Here is a 20,738-nt window from a genome sequence, read left to right on the forward strand (position 1 = left end):
GCCTCCCTTTCACCGATAGCCTTAAATGTGTGTTTCTTACCAGTAAGTCGCCCGGGCAAAGTAGAGCTCCCGGTAGGTCAGGGGTTCTCAACCTTGGCTGCACATTAGAATCACCCGGGAATCTTTTTAAAATCCTGATTCCTGGGCCTCATCCTCCAGAAATTCTGTTTCTTTGTTACTAATGTTGTGGCCCCACCCCATAGCAAATAAACAGAATTTCCGGAGGATGAGGCCCAGAAATCAGGATTTTAGGAAGATTCCCCGGTGATTCTAATGTGCAGCCAAGGTTGAGAACCACTGCGGGAGGAGGTAAAACACCTGCGAGCCAAGAGCGAATGACAAGTGCGGAGGAAGCGCGCAGGCGCAGATGGCAACGCGGCGCCCGAGCTTACAACTCTTTTGATGTAAGCCCCGCCCCCAGCAGCGGAGCCAACCAGAGGGCGCGGGGCGGTTCCAGCCTCCCCCGCGCGCCCCGAGAAATCGCTCGCGGGCGTCCGGAAGCGGAGCGGAAGGAGACACCTCGACGCGCTCGGGCTCGATTGGTCGGCCTCCCGCGGCGCCGTAACGGTCGCAGAGGCGGGGCCCCAGGCAGCGGAGCCGGCCCAGCTGGGCGCGCTGCTGGTGGGAGACGGCCGGCCGCGGAAGGTGAGTGCGGCACTCGGGGTTCGCGGAGGCGGCGGCCGCAGCACCCCCAGAATCGGCTTCCTTTGGGCCCTGCGAGTGGGCAAACTGACGCTTGTTGTGGGGACTGGTTCGCGCCGATTGAAAATCTCAGTCGTGTGTTGGATCGGGTCCCCGAGGAACCCGGGTCCCTCCCCCGCTTTGTGATCTTCGGCGTCTCGGCGCCGCGATTTCTGCGTTTACCGAGCACAGCTGGTCCCTCTTGCCCGGCGCGGTGGTTGAGGAGGCCAAGGGGGGGCGATACGTATAAATCTTAGAGCAGCGACTTCCCACCCCTTCCCTCTCAGGGCACATCAACTAATAACGAAAATTCTGCGGCACACCAAAAAACATGTATTTTTTGCTGATATAATAAAACAAAAAAAGGTAAAATTTTGACTCATTCACCCCGGGTGCTGTTGTTGTGTTGGGCAGTGGAAGGGAACAGAGGTCGGTGCCCCGCGTAAACGGGCTGCACGTGTCAGCGGTGCCGCGGCACACCGGCTGACAACCGCGGCGTTGAGTGATGCCCGCGCCCGCTGGGCTCGGGTGCATTGTAGGTCGTCGGGAGGCTGAGGGGGGTGCGTGGCTGGTGGGCGCTCGGGGCGAAGCCGGGGGCCGTGTGTGCGAGGGGGGAGGAGGTAGGTGTCCTCTTCTCCGCGTTCTCCATGCTCTGTCCCGACTCGGGGCGCATCGGACTTTTGGGGGGCGTCTAGTAGGATTCCGTGAAGGAAATCCGTGAGGTGGAAACCTCGGAGGCGGAGAGACCAACCGGAAAGGGTTTCTGCCGCCACTTGTTTCCAGGCTGTAATATATTGTGTTAAACGCCGCGCAGGCATCACCCAGCTGCTGCTGCTGTTTTACTTTCCGTGTTGCCAAGAGGGCCCGGGCCTCCCCAGCTCCACTTTGGGGGGCAGGGGGCCCCACTGGGGTTTGGCCTCAGCTTGGGCTTCAAAGGGGGAGGGGGAGGAGGTGTGTTGGGGCCCCTTATGTATGTAACCTCTCCTGGGGCAGGATGGTTGGACTGAGATGATACCCAGTCCTAACTCCATGGCCTTATTTGTGGTAGATTCCGTTCTTTTCAGGAACGTTATTAAACAGCGTGTTGGCGTGTTTTTTGGAATAGAGCTTTTGCATTCGATAGACAGTAGAGACTTTGAAACAGTGCGTGTTCCATTTATGGCAATAATGTGAAGGGCATGCTTTTGAGAAAGCTAATCCCAGATTTTAACGCGACCCACCTGAGAAAGAACAGTGACTCGCCAGGGTTATTTCCAGCTTCTCCCCCACCCTCTCACCCCCAAATGGTGAAAAATATTTACATTTTAATGTACGGTGCGGTGCACGTTGCAGGCGTTTCAGGCCTGTCACGGGTAAGTCACCAAAGGGCTCTGGGGAAACCGGGACAGAGCCAGAAAATACAGCTGTGTTTTGCACTTGGCTTTCTGTGCCACAGACGAACCAGCTCCTACCCTGCAACCCTGTGCCCAAAGTCTTCCTTGAGGTGAGGTATCAGAAAGGCCCAGGTCTCTTCCTGCAGCTCTTCCTGGCACAGCTGGAGTAGGGAAGGGCCGCTGCAAACTATTGACATTAATTTCACCGTATGATCTCTAAAAAGGAGCATTTGGTTACAGGGGGAATTGATGCCTTTGCCTTTTATGTTCAGTGGTATTTATCTCTGAGCATGCTTCTTTTTAGTATCCTTGCAAATGAGAACATACTACCTGTGAAGCCAGGAGTCAGAATTGATGAAAGATAGATTTGGACCCCAGCAGGGAGAGGAAAGCTAAGAAGGGGTGGTGAGCATCGGAGGCCATTAGCGGATGACTTCAGTTGTTCAGCCTCAGTTTAGTGGTTACCAGTACCATGAATTCCTGCTCTGGGAGTATAACATAAGACCATTCCTACTAGGAGGTCGGACATTTTAAGATTTTGGCCTCTTTATTTTTTTGAAACCTAGATGAAGATCCAGTTTCAAACGTGAGATTCGAAATCAACTTGAATGACCAGATAAAAAGTGCAGGAGGAATGTGCTGTGACTGAGGTACGCCTAATGTGACATGACTCTCTGGATGTTGGGAGACCATGGAAAGAATCTATTGGTGTGTTTTGTTTTGTTTTAATCCTCAACGGAGGATATTTTCCCATTGCTTTTAGGCCAGGGAACCAACCAAAAACCCAGGTATGTGCCATTGATTGGGAATCGAACCCAGTGTAGGGGCTGATGCTCTAATCACTGAGCACACAGGCCAGGGCAAATCTATTGTTTATTGACTACCATACTGGGTATAATACATATATTTCCTTTTGACCTCCTGATAATCCTATCAGGTAGATATTTTAAATTCAGTTAAGGAAATTGAAGCCCAGAGAGGTTAAATATCTAAGTTAACACAGCTGATCACCCACTAACTCTAATCACCACTTCTGTCCTGCTATGTGCCAGGCACTGATCTGTTTCCTTTCTACAGGCAAAACTTTTTTTTATTGCACTTAATCTTTCTGCACTTCACAGATATTGTATTTTTTACAAATTGAAAATAAGGTCCTTTATCAGCAAAAAGATTACAACTCTCTGAAGGCTCAGATGATGGTTAGTATTTTTTAGCAATAATGTATTTTAAATTAAGGTATGTATATTTTTTTAGACATAATGCATTTGCACATTTAATATAGTGTAAGCATAACTTTTATATATGCTGGGAAACCAAAAAATTTGTATGACTTGCTTTATTGTGGTGGTCTGGAGCCAAACCTGCAATATCTCTTGAGGTGTGCCTGTATATTAACTCCCCTAATCTTCACAACTACCCTATGAGCTAAACACTTACTATTCTCACTTCATGATAAAGAAATGAGGCACAGAGAGATTAGTACTTTTCCTGGCTGTGTGGCAGAATCCACAATTCAAACGCAGGCAGTTTGGCTATAAAATTATACCAGGTTTTCTTTTGGTATTTCCTTGACTTTTATTATTACTTAATAAATTTTTTAAATAGTAAAATGAGTTTTATTATGAAATCAAGTAGAACACACATTCCAGATGCATAGCTTAATGAATTATTAAAAGACAGTACCATGTAGGTCAGGGTGTAGAACAGTACTAGCCATGCCACAACTGCTCTGTTGGCCCATCCCAAGCACAGCTACTTCCATTAGTAGCCATTCTTACTTTTATAGTAATTGCTTCCTTGTGTTTTAAAAAACATTTTTTTCATAAATGCATATTCCTAGATATTATGTAGTTTTGCCCATTAAACATTTTTTAAAAATATATTTTATTGATTTTTTACAGAGAGGAAGGGAGAGGGATAGAGAGTTAGAAACATCGATGAGAGAGAAACATCGATCAGCTGCCTCCTGCACACCCCCCACTGGGGATGTGCCCGCAACCAAGGTACATGCCCTTGACCGGAATCGAACCTGGGACCCTTGAGTCTGCAGACCGACGCTCTATCCACTGAGCCAAACCAGTAAGGGCCCATTAAACATTTTAAAAAATGTTTAATTTGTAGTTTTTCTCTGTTCCTTTCTTTTTTTTTACAATTTTGTTTTCTGATAAAGAACCTGAGTCAATTGACCTGTGTATTTTACAGTCTGGATTTTGCTGATTGTATAATCAGGTCTAGTTCATATGTTCATCTGCCTTGGGTAGTTCCTGCACATTAGTAGTTGGGTTGCAGACTGGATCAGACTTAGTCATCCCCTTGGCAGTTGTCTAAATGGTGGTTGGCAAGACCATAGGAAGTGCATAATGTGTCCTTGTTTCTCTCTTCCTGATCTCAGCAGCTGGTGCTACTCGATGCCTATATATCTATTCACCGAAGGTTGCAAAATAGTGGTATTTCTATCATATCTTTTTCACTTATTGGTTGGAATACTAGTCCCTTATCTATTATTTAAATAGGCAGCAGTATAATTCCTTCAGGAAAGGCAGCATTTATTCTTGATTCCTACCATTTACCAGTTTTCAAGATTATAAATTGGTTCTTTATTTCCTTTTTTTTCATTTTAGATATTATTGAATTTACATTTTAATGTAAATATTGATACTGTTAGACATTCACAAAGTTGAATTTTCCTATTTAAATGTATATATATTGAACATATTCACTTAACTTTAATAATTCTGGTCCTTCCCTAAAGTCAACAAATATTTTTTGTTTATTGTATTTCTTCTTAGGAAAGCATTTATGCATAAACAAGAAATTGAGTGCATTTATACTTTTCCCAGTGAAAATTATGAATTGTCCTCTACTTGATTTTTAATATACAAATATGTCTTTGAGATAATTCATAACCAGTACATGAAGAGCATTATTGTTTATATTTACATCTACATAATATTTCATTTGTCTATCCTGGTACATTGTATGTTACCAGAATTTATTTACCAGTTCCTAATTGATGAATATCTAGTTTGCTTTTATTTTTTTTATAAATAACATTGTAGTAAATAATATTGCTATTTTGTTGATGGTTTCTTTTGCTGTGCAGAAGCTTTTTTTTTTGATGTAGTCCCATTTTTTGTTTTGTTTTCTCAGTTTTCTTTGCTCTTGGAGATGTATTGGTAAACATATTACTGAGATGTCTGAGATTTTGCTGCCTATGGTTTCTAAGATTTTTATGGTTTCATGTCTTACATTTAAGTCTTTTATCCATTTTGGCATTATTCTTGTGTATGGTGTAAGTTGGTGGTCTAGTTTCATTTTATGCATTGCCCAATTTTCCCAACCCCATTTACTGAAGAGACTGTCCTTACTCCATGTCAAATATTAATTGAGCATAGTCTCAAATATTATTTTGAGCATAGTGGTCGATTTCTGGGTTCTCTGTTCTGTTCCATTGATCTATATACCTGTTCTTGTGCCAGTACCAGGCTGTTTTGAGTACAGTGTCTTTGTAGTATAACTTGGTATCTCCAACTTTGTTCTTCTTTCTCAAGATTGCTGTGGCCATTCGGGGTCTTTTTTGGTTCCATATAAATTTTTGGAGTGCTTGTTCTAGATCTGTGAAATATGACATTTGTATTTTACTAGGGATTGCTTTGAATCTGTAGATTGCTTTGGGTCGTATGGACATTTTAATGATGTTGATTCTACTAATTCATGAACACGGTATATTCTTCCACTTGTCTGATTGTTATGGCTAAGACTTTCAGTACTGTTAAACAAGAGTGGTGAAAGTGGGCATCCCTGTCTTGTTCCTGTTGTTAGGGGAAATGGTTTTAGTTTTTGCCCATTGAGTATGATGTTGGCTATCGTTTTGTCATTTATGGCTTTTATTGTGTATGATCCTTCTATTCTCTTTTTGCTGAGAGTTTTTATCAAAAAAGGGTATTGGATTTAGTTGAATGATTTTTTTCTGAAGCAGTTGCTATAATCATGTGGGCTGATGTTCTATCCACTGAGCCAAACCAGCCAGGGCCAGTTCTCATTTTTTTTTTAAAATATGTATTTTATTGATTTTTCACAGAGAGGAAGGGAGAGTGATAGAGAGCTAGAAACATCGATGAGAGAGAAACATCGATCAGCTGCCTCCTGCACACGCCACCAGTGGGGATGTGCCCACAACCAATGTACATGCCCTTGACTGGAATCGAACCTGGGATCCCTGAGTCCTCAAGCTGACACTCTATCCACTGAGCCAAACCGGTCAGGGCCAGTTCTCATTTTTATGAAGCCAGATTTGTTTATGGATCACGCTTTTGATGATATAGTTAAGAAATTTTTGCCTATTCCAAGGTCAGAAAGGTTTTCTATGCTTTTTTTCTAGGCACTTTGTATTTTTAGGTTTTTAGAGTTATGTCTATGATTCATTTTGAGTAAATTTTTGTTTATGGTGTGAGGTATGAATCAAAGTCTATTTTTTGGCACATAGATGTCCAGTTGCACTATTTTTAAAAAGACTATCCTTTCTCTGCTGAATCACTTTCTCACCTTTATCTTATATTTGTGGGTTTGTTTCTGGGCTTTATTCTTTATTTCTTTTCAAAAATATTTTTATTGATTTCAGAGAGGGTAACAGAGATAGAAACATCAATGATGAGAGAGAATCATTAATTGGCTGCCTCCTGCATGTCCCACACTGGGAATTGAGCCCACAAGCCAGGTATGTGCCCTGACTGGGAATCAAGCCATGACCTCCTGGTTCATAGGTCGTGCTCAACCCATGAGCCACACCAGCTGGGCTCCTTGATCTTTATTCCTTTCTACAGCTCTTTCTTTCTATCAAGGAATCTTCTGCATGAAGCATCTTTAGGATTTTTTATAGAGCAGATTTGTCCTATTTGTTTTGTTTGAAAATATCCTTTGTCTTTATTATTAATGGATATTTTCACTGGGTTTAGAATTTTAGATTGGCAATTATTTTTCCCCCCAGCACATTTATGATATTAGTCTACTCTTAGTTTCCATTGTTACTGCTAAACAGTTAACTGATGTTCTGTCACTCCTTTAATGATAGTCTTTTTTTCTCTAATTGCTTTTGAGATTTTTTTAATACTTTAATATATGTCTAGGAGTGATTTTTTTTTCTATCCTGATGCAAGATTATGTTGAGCTTCTAGAATCTGTGGACTTTTATTTTATTGGCTCTCACAGCTTCTTAGTTTTATCTCCAAATGCTGTTGCTGCTCCATTTTTTCCCTCTTTCTTGGATGTGCTAGTGTTCCTTCATTTGAAGTTGAATGTCTTCTGTGTTTTCCTGAATGCAGCATAGAGAACTAAAAAGGTGGTAGTCTCTTCAAACTTTCCATCTAGTTAATTAAATTTTCTCTTCTGTTCTTTCTAATCTACTCTAAAGCATGTGATTTAAGATCTTAATTTCAGTTACTGTAACTTTTTTGTTCTTAAGTTTTCATTCTTTTTCAAATGTGTTTTATCTCTTTTCAGTTTTAGTTCTCTGCCAGAAGTTTCAAGTTTTTATTTTTATGAACATTGTCAGCGTAGTTATTTTATGGTCTGTGCCTAACAATTACAATATTAGAAGTCTTTCTTTGTGGGTTAGTTTCGTTTGACTATTGGTTCCCTTCCCCTTATGTCTTGTTTCCTATATGTCTTGGTTATCTTTGGCTGTTTTCTGGATATTGTACTTGAAACTGTTTTTGTGGGAATAATTTTTAAAAATATATATTTTATTGATTTTTTACAGAGAGGAAGGGAGAGGGATAGAGAGTTAGAAACATCGATGGGAGAGAAACATCGATCAGCTGCCTCCTGCACACCTCCCACTGGGGATGTGCCTGCAACCAAGGTACATACCCTTGACTGGAATCGAACCTGGGACCTTTCAGTCCGCAGGTCGACGCTCTATCCACTGAGTCAAACCGGTTAGGGCTGTGGGAATAATTTGAGGCCTTTTTCCAAGGATTTCATTTGCTCTGCCAGCACTATTGTTATTTGGAGGCACTATTAATTTGGGACCTTGTTGAGATATTGGAATGAAATAGAGAAGTGGAAGCCAGGTTTCAGTTCATGGCCTAGATGGTTTACTTCTTGCTCACCTTTCTCCTGAGAGTTGTAGCACTTCCAGGTAGCAATTTTAAATAGGGTGGCTTTGCTCTTTTTAAAAAAATGTATTATATATTTACTTATTTAAAAAAAAATTATCTTTATATTTGAAAGTATTACAGGTGTCCCCTCCTTTCCCCCCCCTCCACACCCATTCTATACCTTTACCACACTATTGCCTGTGTTCATGGGTCATATAAGTTCTTCTGAGATTCGTCAGTCTGTTCCATGCTTCTGTGTCTCTGGATCTATTTTGTTCATCAGTTTATTCTGTTCATTAGATTCCACATATGAGTGAGATCATGTGATACTTGTCTTTCTCTGACTGACTTATTTCACTTAGCATAATGCTTTCTAGGTCTCTCCATGCTGTCTCAAAGGGTAAGAGATTCTTTTTGGGTTTGTTTTTTTTTTACTGCTGCATAGTATTCCATGGTATAAATGTACCATAGTTTTTTTTCCATGGTATAAATGTACCATAGCTTTTTTATCTACTCGTCTGGTGATGGGCACTTGGGCTGTTTCCAGAGCTTAGCTATTGTAAATTGTGCTGCTATGAACATAGGGGTGCATATATTCTATCTGATTGGTTTTTTGGGATTCTTAGGATATCTTCCTAGAAGTTGGACTATTGGGTCAAATGGCAGTTCTATTTTTAATTTTTTGAGGAAACTCCATACTGTGTTTGTTTTTTTTTTTAAATATGTTTTTATTGACTTTTCAGAGAGGAAAGGAGAGGGATAGAGAGATAAAAACATCGATGAGAGAGAAATATCATCGATCAGCTGCCGCCTGCACACCCACCACAGGGGATCGAGCCTGCAACCCGGACAGTGCCCTGACTGGGAATCGAGTCATTGGCCTCTTGGTTCCTTGCTGATGCTCAACCAATGAGCTACACCCAGCTGAGCCATACTGTTTTCCACAGTGGCTGCACCAGTCTGCATTCCCACCAGCATTGTATTAGGGTTCTCTTTTCTCCACATCCTGGCCAGCACTTGTCATTTGTTGATGGTAGTTGACTTTGCTTTTTATCACTCATTCTCACAGTTTTTTCTTTGGATTTGCAAATGCCTTCAGGGAAAAACTGTGTTCTCATTTTAGTAATTTTTTTTTTTTGTCCTGGTAATTCCTCATTATCTTGTTAGTTCTTCAGTGCTTTTAAGAAAAAAAAAAGTTTTATTTGGCTTTCTTAGAGGCAGATTGCCTATTTGACTATTACCAAAAAAAAAATAAGACTACTAATGTCCTGGAATTTAGTTTTACCTAGACATATTATGTAAAACAACTTATAACAGCTGAGTAATTTGTAGAAAAAGGTCTAAGATAATATGATTGTATGCTTAGGTAAGTTCCATTTTGTTCAGCATACTTGTATATAACAACTACCAATTATCTATACATTTCTATGTGTCACACACTTGTATTAAATACTTTCTACATGTTGTCTGACGTAATTCAACCTCTGAGGTGTAGATATTATTATTACTCTTTTACAAATGAAGGTATCAAGGATCAAAGATGTTAATTAGTTTGTCCATGTCACACAGTTTAATAAATGGTTAAGCTGGTAGTCACTCAGGCCATTTGTCTCTGAACTCTAAACCTCTATACTTTATTCTTTATAGTGCTACAAGAGCATATAACGAGAACCTGATCTAGTCATGGAATCAGGGGAGATTTCCCTGAAGAAGGAAATTTGAGCTGACATCAGAAGGTCAAGTATGAGTTAACTAAGTGAAGAAGAGATTGAACTCCTAGGTCTTGAACATGGAGGGAGATGGCATTTTGAAGATTAGAGAGAGGTCCAGGGTGGATGTTGGAAGACTGTTAGAATATGTGGCTCCATGCTTTTTGGGAGATTCTCTTACATTGATGTCTACTAACCTTATGTCTGGTTTACATGGTGTATTCTTCCCACTTTAAACTTTGGCTGATTACTAATGGTGATGCAGTAGGAAGAACAAAGCACTACCTCTGAATTATTCTTGCCATAAAATACTGAACTGAAATTTAATAAAGCTTCTAGATATAACCAGTTTACAAGAAATATAGGAGATGGATAAATATGTTAAATGATGAGAATGCAATAAGCTAAATCTGAAATGCGGGTAACTCTGAAGACAAATGGCCTATTTCTTTAACAAATACCATATTAAAAAGGAGACTGGGACTTAAAAATTAAAAGAAACGTGTGTGCTATATATGGAATTTTGAAAAAAATCACAAGATATTTGGGGAAGTTGAACATGGATTAGATGTTAGGTAATAGTAAAGAATTACTGTTATTTTTATTGGGTGTGATAATGGGTCTATATTTGTTAAACATGTATACCGAAATATAAGTGGGTAAGGAAGAAATGTAACAAGAATAGAAGAATGTTATTGGAGCTGGATTGATGACTACATGAGTTCATTGTAGTCTTTCTCTACTTTTGTGTAGTTTTAAAAAAATTTCTCGAATGAAAAGTTAAAAAGCTAGTAACTGAAGTTGGCTGACATTTTTTAAAAGGATCTTTTTATTAAAAAAAATATATATTTTATTGATTTTTTACAGAGCGGAAGGGAGAGGGATTGAGAGTTAGAAACATCGACCAGCTGCCTCCTGCACACCCCCTAACTGGGGATGTGCCTGCAACCAAGGTACATGCCCTTGACCGTAACCAAACCTCTGGGACCCTTCAGTCCTCAGGCCGACGCTCTCTCCACTGAGCCAAACCAGTTAGGGTCAAAAGGATCTTTATTTAAAATAAAGGCAGAAGGGTTTAATGTAGTAGGTGATTGAGTTATTGAAAGAGACCAGAGTTTAAAGGGAGAAAGGACTGATGTGAAACTGCAAAAATGGCAGCATTTGAGAAACTGTAATATGTTACTAGGTTTAGCTAAAAATAAATTATTAGTGACCAATAAATTGTTTAGTTGGATTTCACTATCTGAAGCAAGAAGGGTGCTTTGGATGAAACATTGAACTGGCAGGAAGGAGGCCTACCCCTAGTCAGTCCTGGAAAATTATTGCACATCTCTGGGCCTCAGATGGCTCTGGTACCTGATGTATTGGTACAGCTCTCCCTACACTCTTTTCTGCCAGCTATGAACAGCTAGAGATTTCGTATTAAACAATTTTCAAGGTCCTCTCAAGTTCTAAAATTCCATGATGCTAATGAATATGTGGGATTGTGCCTCTGGAGGGGAGGAATTATACCTATATATCAAACAACCCAAAGAATTTTTTTTCTATAGAATGGTACAGTCTTAGATAATGAGAGCAAGTGATGGTAGGTTAGACTGAATATAAACTTTGGTGTGTGCCTGTCAAACAGAATCCTTTGTTGCTAACCTCTGATTTACTTAGAAATAAAGTCCACCTAAGAAAGTGGCATTCCATTCATCCTTGGAGTCAGTCCAGTGAATTGTTAGACTGGCCCGTAACTTTTGGGTCAGGCACAATTCTTTCAGTTTTTTTGAAAAGCAGCTTCTAAAAGATAACAGTTTATTAGCATCATGTGCTTTTCATATCCAGTTAAAACAAAAATATTTTTCTTTGTGCTGGTATGTGTGTAAAACCCCATATTGTTTTATATCTAGACTAGATGAGAACATTGTAAGATAGGGTTTATTCTAATCATTCTTTAAATTAGCTTTCTAAGAAGTAACAAAAGTTTTGACACAGGAATGGCTTAAATTGCTCAAGAGTAGTGGTTCTTTTAAGTATAATTTCATTTAACACCTCTTGCACTTTTTTCTGTTTTAATTTAGGCAAATCAAAATTTTTCACTGCCAGTCTCTACTTCTTTGGTTCTGCAAAGGAAAACTCTATCTCCAGCAGCCCCTCAAGTCCAGCAGTCCAGTAAATCATCAAACAGACTCATGACTGAAAAACAGGTAAATGGGAAATATTTGAAACCAGTGTTTTTCAGAGTATGTGGTGGCAAATAATACTACATCTACAAATGTGAAAAATCTTAAATTCTTAATTTAAAAGATTTCAGGTGTACAGCATAGGGAGTATAGTCAATAATATTGTAATAACTATGTATGGTGCCAAGTGGGTACTGGAAATATTGGGTGAACACTTTGTAAAGTATATGATGATCTAACCACTATGCGGTACACCTGAAACTGATACAAAATAATATTAAATGTAAACTGTAATTGAAAAATAAAGTAAAAAGATTCTTTTATTTAGTAAAACTAGAGGCCCAGTGCAAGAAATTTGTGCACTGTAGCGTGTGCGTGTGTGTGGGGGTGGGGGGGGGGGCGGGGAGTTCCTCAGCTCGGCCTGCGCCCTCCAGGAACCCTTGGGGGATATCTGACTGATAGTGGGCCTAAGCCAGTGATGGCGAACCTATGACACACATGTCAGAGGTGACACATGAACTCATTTTTTTGGTTGATTTTTCTTTGTTAAATGGCATCAACACTAATAAAAGAGAAAAATGGTAATTGGCGTACGAGCTGCCCTTTTCATTGGCTAATCAGGGCTATATGCAAATTAACTGCCAACTATGATTGGCAGTTAACTGCCAACTAAGATTGGCAGTTAACTGCCAACAAGATGGCGGTTAATTTGCATATGTAGGCACAATGCAGGGAGGTGAAAGGGAAAGCAGGAAGAAGCCCCCTGCCACTGACAGTGATCGGAAACCCAGCGGGGAGCTAAGAGCAGGGGGGCAGGGCAAAGGCGGCCCTGGGGCCGCCTTTGCCCTGCCCCCCAGCCATGATCTGAGAATCAGGTGCCTTTGCTGCCCTGGCCAGTGATAGCAGGAAGTAGGGGTGGAGCCAGCGATGGGAGTTGGACACGGTCGAAGCTGGCAGTCCCGGGAGCTAGGGGTCCCTTGCCTGGGCCTAAAGCGGAGCCCACGATCGCGGGGCCGCTGCAGCTGCGGGTCCCCACTGCCCGGGCTGGACAGGCCTCAGGCCTGGTCAAGGGGCCGATCCGGTGATTGGTGATCGGAGGGTGATGAGGGTCAACTCCTCTGGCCGAGGCATCAGGCCTGGGCGGGGGCTGAGCCGGGGATTGGGGGGATATGATGATCCCCTTGCCCAGGCCTGAAGCCTGGGTCAGAGGCGTCAGGCTTGGGCGGGGGGTGGAGCAAGCGATCAGAGGGAGATGGGGGTCCCCTGCCCAGGCATGATTCCTGGGCCAGAGGCCTCAGGCCTGGGCGGGGGCCAGAGCCAGTGATCGGGGGGAGATGGGGGTCCCCTGTCCAAGCCTGACACCTCTGGCGGAGGCGTCAGGCCTGGGCAAGGGGCCGATCAGGTGATCAGAGGGTGATGGGGGTCTATGCCTCTGGCTGAGGCATCAGGCCTGGGCAAGGGGCAGAGCCAGCAATCGGAGGGGTCTGGGGGTCCCCTGCCCAGGCCTGATGCCTGGGCCAGAGGCATCAGGCCTGGTCCGGGGGCAGAACCAGTGATGGGGGGAAATGAGGGTCCCCTGCCCAGGCCTGTCACCTCTGTCAGAGGCGTCAGGCCTGGGCAAGGGGCCGATCCTGTGATCGGAGGGTGATGGGGGTCAATGCCTGAGGGCTCCCAGTATGTGGGAGGGGGCAGGCTGGGCTGAGGGACACTCCCCCCCACACACACACCCAGTGCACGAATTTCGTGCACCGGGCCCCTAGTTTAAATATATAAAATAAATATTAAAAATATACATCTTTGTTTTACTATGGTTGCAAATATCAAAAAATTTCTATATGTGACATGGCACCAGAGTTAAGTTAGGGTTTTTCAAAATGCTGACACGCCGAGCTCAAAAGGTTCCTACCAGCACTGCTGCGGAGGTGAGAGAGGCTCCCACCACTGCCTCTGTGCTCACCAGCCATGAGCCCAGCTTCTGGCAGAGTGGCGTTCCCCCTGTGGGAGTGCACTGACCACCAGGGGGCAGCTCTTGCATTGAGCATTTGCCCCCTGGTAGTCATTATGCGTCATAGCGACCGGTTGTTCCACCGTTCGGTTGGTTTGCATATCAGCCTTTTATTATCTAGGACTAGAAGCCCGTTGCAGGAAGATTCCTGCAAGAATAGGGCTTCCTCGGGCTGATTGTGCCCCCAAGCCCCGCAGCCCAGGGCCCCACACGGGGGTCCCGGCTGTCGGTGGGGCTTAGGTGGCACATGGGGGCCCGGATGGCAGCTTGTGCTGGCCTGCCCTGCCTGCAGTATGCAAATTAGCCGCCATCTTGGTTGGTGGTTAATTTGCATATTATGCTGATTAGCCAATGGTAGGCATAGCGAAGGTACGGTCAATTACCATGTTTGTCTATTATTAGGATAATTTTGGGAAATGCCAGGTTAAAAACTATTACATGATTTCTTTTTTTTTTTTTTATTGCTTAAAGTATTACAAAGAGTATTACATATGTCTCCTTCCCGCCCGCCCCCCCTTGACATTCCCCTGGCTTCCCCTACCCCCCTGTGGCTTATGTCCATTGGTTATGCTTATATGCATGCATACAAGTCATTCGGTTGATCTCTTACCCCACCCCCCACCCCCAAACCCTCCCCGGCCTTCCCACTGTAGTTTGACAGTCTGTTCGATGTTGCTCTGCCTCTGTATCTATTTTTGTTCATCAGTTTATAATGGTCTTTATTATCCATAAATGAGTGAGATCATACAGTCAATTACCATGTTTCTCGATTATTAGTTAGGATAATTTTGGGAAATGCCAGGTTAAAGACTATTACATGATTTCATTACTCTAAGATATCAGTCTCTAAAAGGAGACTCAAGTATAAAGTGTTCTGCAGCACATAACTTTGGAAAATGCTATTCTTAGCTCTTTTCAGAATTTGCAAACAGTTAATGTTATTCTTTCTCTTAAAAGGTATTAGAGGCCCTGGCCAGTGTAACTCACTTGGTTGGAGTGTTGTCCCATACACCAAAGATTGCAGATTCAATTCCTGGTCAGGGAACATACCAGGTTGCAGGTTTGATCCCCTGTTGGGGTGCATGCAGGAAGCAACCGATGAATGTTTCTCTCTCTCTCTCTCTCTCTCTTTCTCACTCTTAAAAAAAAAATCAATTGAAAAGATAAGGAGCAACTTGATCATTCAAAATTCATGACATTATTATTTACAAAGCATTTTGTCATTATGAGTCATACTAGCTAGACCTCCACTGAGATATCCACACAGAGCTTTTGGCTACTAAAACAGATATCAGTAATACTTTTTTTTATTTACTGATTTGAGAGGGGGGTGGGACAGAAACATAAATTTGTTGTTCCACTTATTTATGCATTTATTGGTTGCTTTTTTAAAAATTTTATTGATTTCAGAGAGAGAGGGAAAGGGAGAAAGAGATAGAAACATCAATGATGAGAGAGAATCATTGATTGGCTGCCTCCTTCATGCCCCCAACTGGGGATAGAGCGCACAACCCGGGCATGTGACCTGGGCTGGAATCGAACCCAGGACCCTTCAGTCCACAGGCTGATGCTCTATCCACTGAGCTAAACCGGCTAGGGCTATTGGTTGCTTCTTGTATATACCCTGACCGGGGAGCTTATCAGAACAACACTGTAACCAACTGAGCTACCCAGCCAGGCTATCAGTAATAATTCTAGTTCTGTGTCATTAATTTTTGTGACCAGAAGACCTAAGCATAAATAAGAGGAAAGGTTTGGGGAAGGAGGAGAAGTGTAGAAAAGATAAAGAAGGGAAAGAAAGTCAGCAATCAAAAGGAAAGATTTATTTGGTGCTGTGGGTCATAATGCTGTCAAAGAGTCATTAGGGTAATTTGTTCCTTTTTTGTCTTGATAAAATCTTTAATGTCAGAGGAGCATTTGGATGTGAAGAGTAATGCTTTTATTTGTACTTTGTCTGTCTAAATTATTATCATTATTATTATTATTTTTTATTAAAGTATTACAAAGGGTATTACATATGTGTCCATTTTATGCTGTCTAAATTATTAACCTTTAAGCTATTACAGTATTTATGTACTATCTATACTAATAAAAGAGAAAAATGGTAATTGGCGTACGACGATACCCTTTTCATTGGCTAATCAGGGCTATATGCAAATTAACTGCCAACTAAGATTGGCAGTTAACTGCCAACAAGATGGTGGTTAATTTGCATATGTAGGCACAATGCAGGGAGGTGAAAGGGAAAGCAGGAAGAAGCCCCCTGCCACTGACAGTGATCGGAAACCCAGGGGGGAGCTAAGAGCTGGGGGGCCGCCTTTGCCCTGCCCCCCAGCCATGATCGGAGAATCAGGCGCCTTTTCCACCCTGGCCAGTGATAGCAGGAAGTAGGGGTGGAGCCAGCGATGGGAGCTGGGCACGGTCTAAGCTGGCAGTCCCAGGAGCTAGGGGCCCCTTGCCTGGGCCTAAAGCGGAGCCCACGATCGCGGGGCCGCTGCAGCTGTGGGTCCCCGCTGCCCAGGCCGAACGCCTCAGCCAGAGGCATCCTGCAGGGGCAGGGGCGGAGCCCGTGTGATCGCGGCGCCCCCCGCTGCCACTGCGGGTCCCCGCTGCCCGGGCCAGACGCCTAGGCCAGAGGCATCAGGCCTGGGCTGGGGGCAGAACCAGTGATGGGGGGAAATGAGGGTCCCCTGCCCAGGCCTGACGCCTCTGTCAGAGGCGTCAGGCCTGGGCAAGGGGCCGATCCTGCGATTGGAGGGTGATGGGGGTCAACGCCTGAGAGTTCCCAGTATGTGAGAGGGGGCAGGCTGGGCTGAGGGACACTCCCCCCCCGCCCCCACACCCAGTGCACGAATTTCGTGCACTGGGCCCCTAGTACCAGTAATAAAAATGTATTTATTGTATAAATTATATTTTTTCAAGCATTTAAACATTGAAAAGTCACTCAAATTGGCTTTTTACAAATATTCTTTATTTTTTTAAAATATATTTTTTATTGATTAAGATATTACATATGTGTCCTTATCCCCACGTTACCCCCCTACCCCCACCCCCGCTCATGCCCTCACCCCCCTGTTGTCCGTGTCCATTGGTTAGGCCTATATGCTTGCATATAAGTCCTTTGGTTGATCTTTCCCCCTTACCCCTACCCTCCAAGGCCTGACAGTCCAATCAATGCCTCTCCGTCTCTGGATCAGTCAGTTTATGGTGTTCATTATATTCCACAAATGAGTGAGATCATGTGGTGTTTATCCTTCTCTGACTGGCTTATTTCACTTAGCACAATGCTCTCCAGTTCCATCCATGCTGTGGCAAATGGTAAGAGTTCCTTTTTCTTCTTCCTCTTCTTAAAGAATACCTTTCAGCATTTCATATAATGCTGGTTTGGTGGTGATGAACTCCTTTAGCTTTTTCTTATCTGACCTTCAATTCTGAATGATAGCTTTGCTGGATAAAGTAATCTTGGTTGTAGGTTCTTGCTGTTCATCACTTTGAATATTTCTTGCCACTCGCTTCTGGCCTGCATGGTTTCTGTTGAGAAATCAGCTGACAGTCGTATGGGTACTCCCTTGTAGGTAACTGTCTGTCTTTCTCTTGCTGCTTTTAAGATTCTCTCTTTGTCTTTAGCCCTTGGCATTTTAATTATGATGTGTCTTGGTGTGGTCCTCTTTGGATTCTTTTTGTTTGGGGTTCTCTGCACTTCCTGGACTTGTAAGTCTATTTCTTTCACCAGGTAGGGGAAGTTTTCTGTCATTATTTCTTCAAATAGGTTTCAATATCTTGCCCTATCTCTTCTTCTGGTACCCCTATAATTCTGATGTTGGTATGCTTGAAGTTGTCCCAGAGGCTCCTTACACTATCTTCATATTTTTGGATTTTTTTTCCTTTTTTCTTTTTCAGTTGGGTATATTTTGTTTCTTCGTATTTCAAATCTTTGACTTGATTCTTGGGATCCTCTTGTCTGCTGTTGGATCTCTGTATATTATTCTTTATTTCAGTCAGTGTATGCTTAATTTCTAGTTGGTCTTTTTTCATATCCTCCAGGGTCTCACTAAATTTATTGGCGGTTTCCATAAAATTCTTGAAAAACCTTATAAACGTGGCCTTGAACTCTATATCCAGTCGTTTGCTTTCCTCCATTTCTGTCATTTGTGACCTGTTTCTTTGTCTCCGCATTTTTTTGCTTCCCTGTGTTGATAGCGTGGGTTTGTGTGCTAGGTGTCCTATAGGGCCCAGTGGCTCAGCCTCCCCAGTTACCTGAGGTGGACACTCTTGGTGCACCCCCTTGTGGGCTTTGTGCACAGTCTTGTTGTAGTTATGCATTGATTGCTGTTGGTATCACTGGGAGGAATTGACCTCCAGGCCAATTGGCAGTGAGAATCAGCTGTGTCTGCAGTGGGAGGACTTCTGTGCTGAAGACACCCTTCTGGGGCAAGACTTGCTTCAGTGGGGCTTTGGTGCTCACTGAGTCTGCCCCCTGAGTGTGTCCCTTATGGATCTGAGGAGTTGTAATCTGGATGGTCCCACTCTGACCACTGGGTACACTGGCTCTTGGATCTAAGGAGGTGCTAATTTAGCCTCTTCCTGAGGTTACTCAGCAGGAGCTACGAAGAGAACTGCAGATTCCCCTTCCTTTTTTGGAGTTTGGAGGTGCCCAGATGAGGCCCAACTGTGAAGCAATGCAAGCTGATGTGGGGCCTTGGGCCTTCTCTTGGAAGTTCTGGGTCTGTCTGGCCCAGCTGCAATTTGTTAGGTAATTTTCAGGTTGCAAAGGGCCAGGGCATTCATATGCAAAAGCCTCTGCCGCAGCCTGGGTGGGGCGGGGTCTCGGAATCAAGGAGCAAGCAGCTATGGCTGATCCTCAGCCCTGCCCTAAGGGGCCCGCGAGTCTCAGTGTCCCGATAATTGCTGCAAGCACCTCTGAGGGAAAGCCGCCCTCAAGTTCCAAGTTCTGCCTGCTGCCAGACAGTCCAGTTTCTCTCCTTATGAGTCCTAGGTCCCCAGAGACTTCCCGGGACCGGAGTTCAGAGCAGTCGGGAGCTTGTGACTCCCTCCCGATTCAAAAAGACAGCTGCGTCCTCAGGTGCCGCCCCTTTCCGCGTGCGCTGGAGTCTCCGTACCTCTGCCACACCTCCTCTGAGTCTACGTGTGCTTTTCTTTTTCCTTCTAGTTGTAGAATTTCCACTCAGCCAGCCTTCCTGTAGTTCTGGATGATGTCCGTTTTGTCTTTTCGTTGTATTTTTAAAGTTGTTGTGGGAGGCAGAAATTTCCGGTTTTTACCTATGCCGCCATCTTGGTTTTCCACAAATATTCTTTAATACCTTAAAGAGCATGCAAAGCACCTCACACAGTGATTTCAAAATTGATTATTGTACGTAACATTAAAAGCCCATTATAAAACTATGTTAATATCAGGGATTTAAATGTGTCATTAAAAAATTATCTCTATTATTCCGATCCATCTTTTTTAAAATATATTTTTATTGATTTCAGAGAGGAAGGGAGAGGGAGAGAGAGATAGAAACATCAATGATGAGAGAGAATCACCGGTCAGCTGCTCACTGGGAAATGAGCCTGCAACCCAGGCACGTGCCCTGACTGCGAATCGAATCATGACCTGTTGGTTCATAGGTCGACGCTCAACTAGTGAGCCACGTCTGCCAGGCCTGATCCATCTTTTATGTCCTTATTTCATTTTTCTTCCCATTGTTACGTTTTTTATTTTATTTTTTTATTGATTTCAGAGAGGAAGGGAGAGGGAGAGAGAGAGACGGAAACATCAGTGATGAGAGAGAATCGTAGATCGGCTGCCTCACGCATGCCCTCACTGGGGATCAAGCCCGCAACTGGGGCAAGCGCCCTTGACTGGAATTGAACCCAGGATCCTTCAGTCTGCAGGCCAACACTCCATCCACTGAGCCAAACCAACCAGGGCCCCATTATATTTTTATTCACTTAATCTAGAGAGTTAGAGTTCCCCTCTCAGCTTTATGGCATAATGACATACTTAGAATCACTCAGAAAAACAAAAACAAAAACCAAAAAAAAAAAAAAAGAGAGAGAGAGAATCACTCAGAATGACTCTACTCAAATCGGTTACCTGAATGGACAGACTCCTTTTTATAGTTAGTTTCTTATATAATGGATATGATCTATTTAAATTATTGGCTCCAACCATTCAGATATGGTTTTATTGTGTGTGTGTGTCCTTAATCATTGTTAAAATGACACTTATTTCCAAGTGACTCACCTTCTCTTTACTATTCAATTAATGTAACTCAGTTTGCAGTTGTTTCTTTTGAGTGGGCCCTGATCTGGTTCAATTAAATGAAAAACCCAAGGTCTGTTTGATTCACTGCAATTACAAGGTGTTTTTTAGTTGTTTTGTTTTAATTTTAATTATTGTATGTACACAAAACTTAATATTAAAATTTTTTGGAGAAAAAGTTCTGTTATTCTGAAAATGAAGGAAATTATGTACAAGAAGGTATTTTTTCACTTATAAACTTGATCCTTTTCTCTCCTTTGTGATTGTAGCAGGAAGAAGCAGAATGGGAGAGCATAAATGTGCTGTTGATGACGCATGGCTTAAAACCTTTAGTTCTAATCAAAAGAACAGATCTTAAAGGTAACCAGATCCTATTCTTGCCCCCGATGGTAAAAAGCTGTTTTTTCCTTTACAATATTTTTTTCTTAAAAATTTT

General features: G+C 42.8%; 1 protein-coding gene across 4 annotated transcripts in view; it reads left to right on the top strand.

Annotated features, from left to right (window-relative positions):
• The first annotated feature begins 513 nt into the window (after positions 1-513).
• The window catches only part of CEP70 (centrosomal protein 70), a 55,030-nt gene continuing 34,805 nt past the window's right edge, over positions 514-20,738 (top strand). The window contains exons 1-5 of one of the 4 annotated variants that reach the window (XM_059663822.1): positions 514-645; positions 2,621-2,704; positions 9,800-9,888; positions 11,928-12,053; positions 20,572-20,662. In XM_059663822.1, coding sequence (XP_059519805.1) covers positions 12,039-12,053; positions 20,572-20,662 — 106 coding nt within the window. In that variant the 5' untranslated portion in view covers positions 514-645; positions 2,621-2,704; positions 9,800-9,888; positions 11,928-12,038. Of the gene's footprint in view, positions 646-2,620; positions 2,705-9,799; positions 9,889-10,737; positions 10,815-11,927; positions 12,054-20,571; positions 20,663-20,738 lie in introns of those variants that run through there. The other 3 variants (XM_059663823.1, XM_059663825.1, XM_059663826.1) reach the window with 3 other exon arrangements.

The sequence above is a fragment of the Myotis daubentonii genome, chromosome 14 (genome assembly GCF_963259705.1).
Source record: "Myotis daubentonii chromosome 14, mMyoDau2.1, whole genome shotgun sequence".
Lineage (NCBI taxonomy): Eukaryota > Metazoa > Chordata > Mammalia > Chiroptera > Vespertilionidae > Myotis > Myotis daubentonii.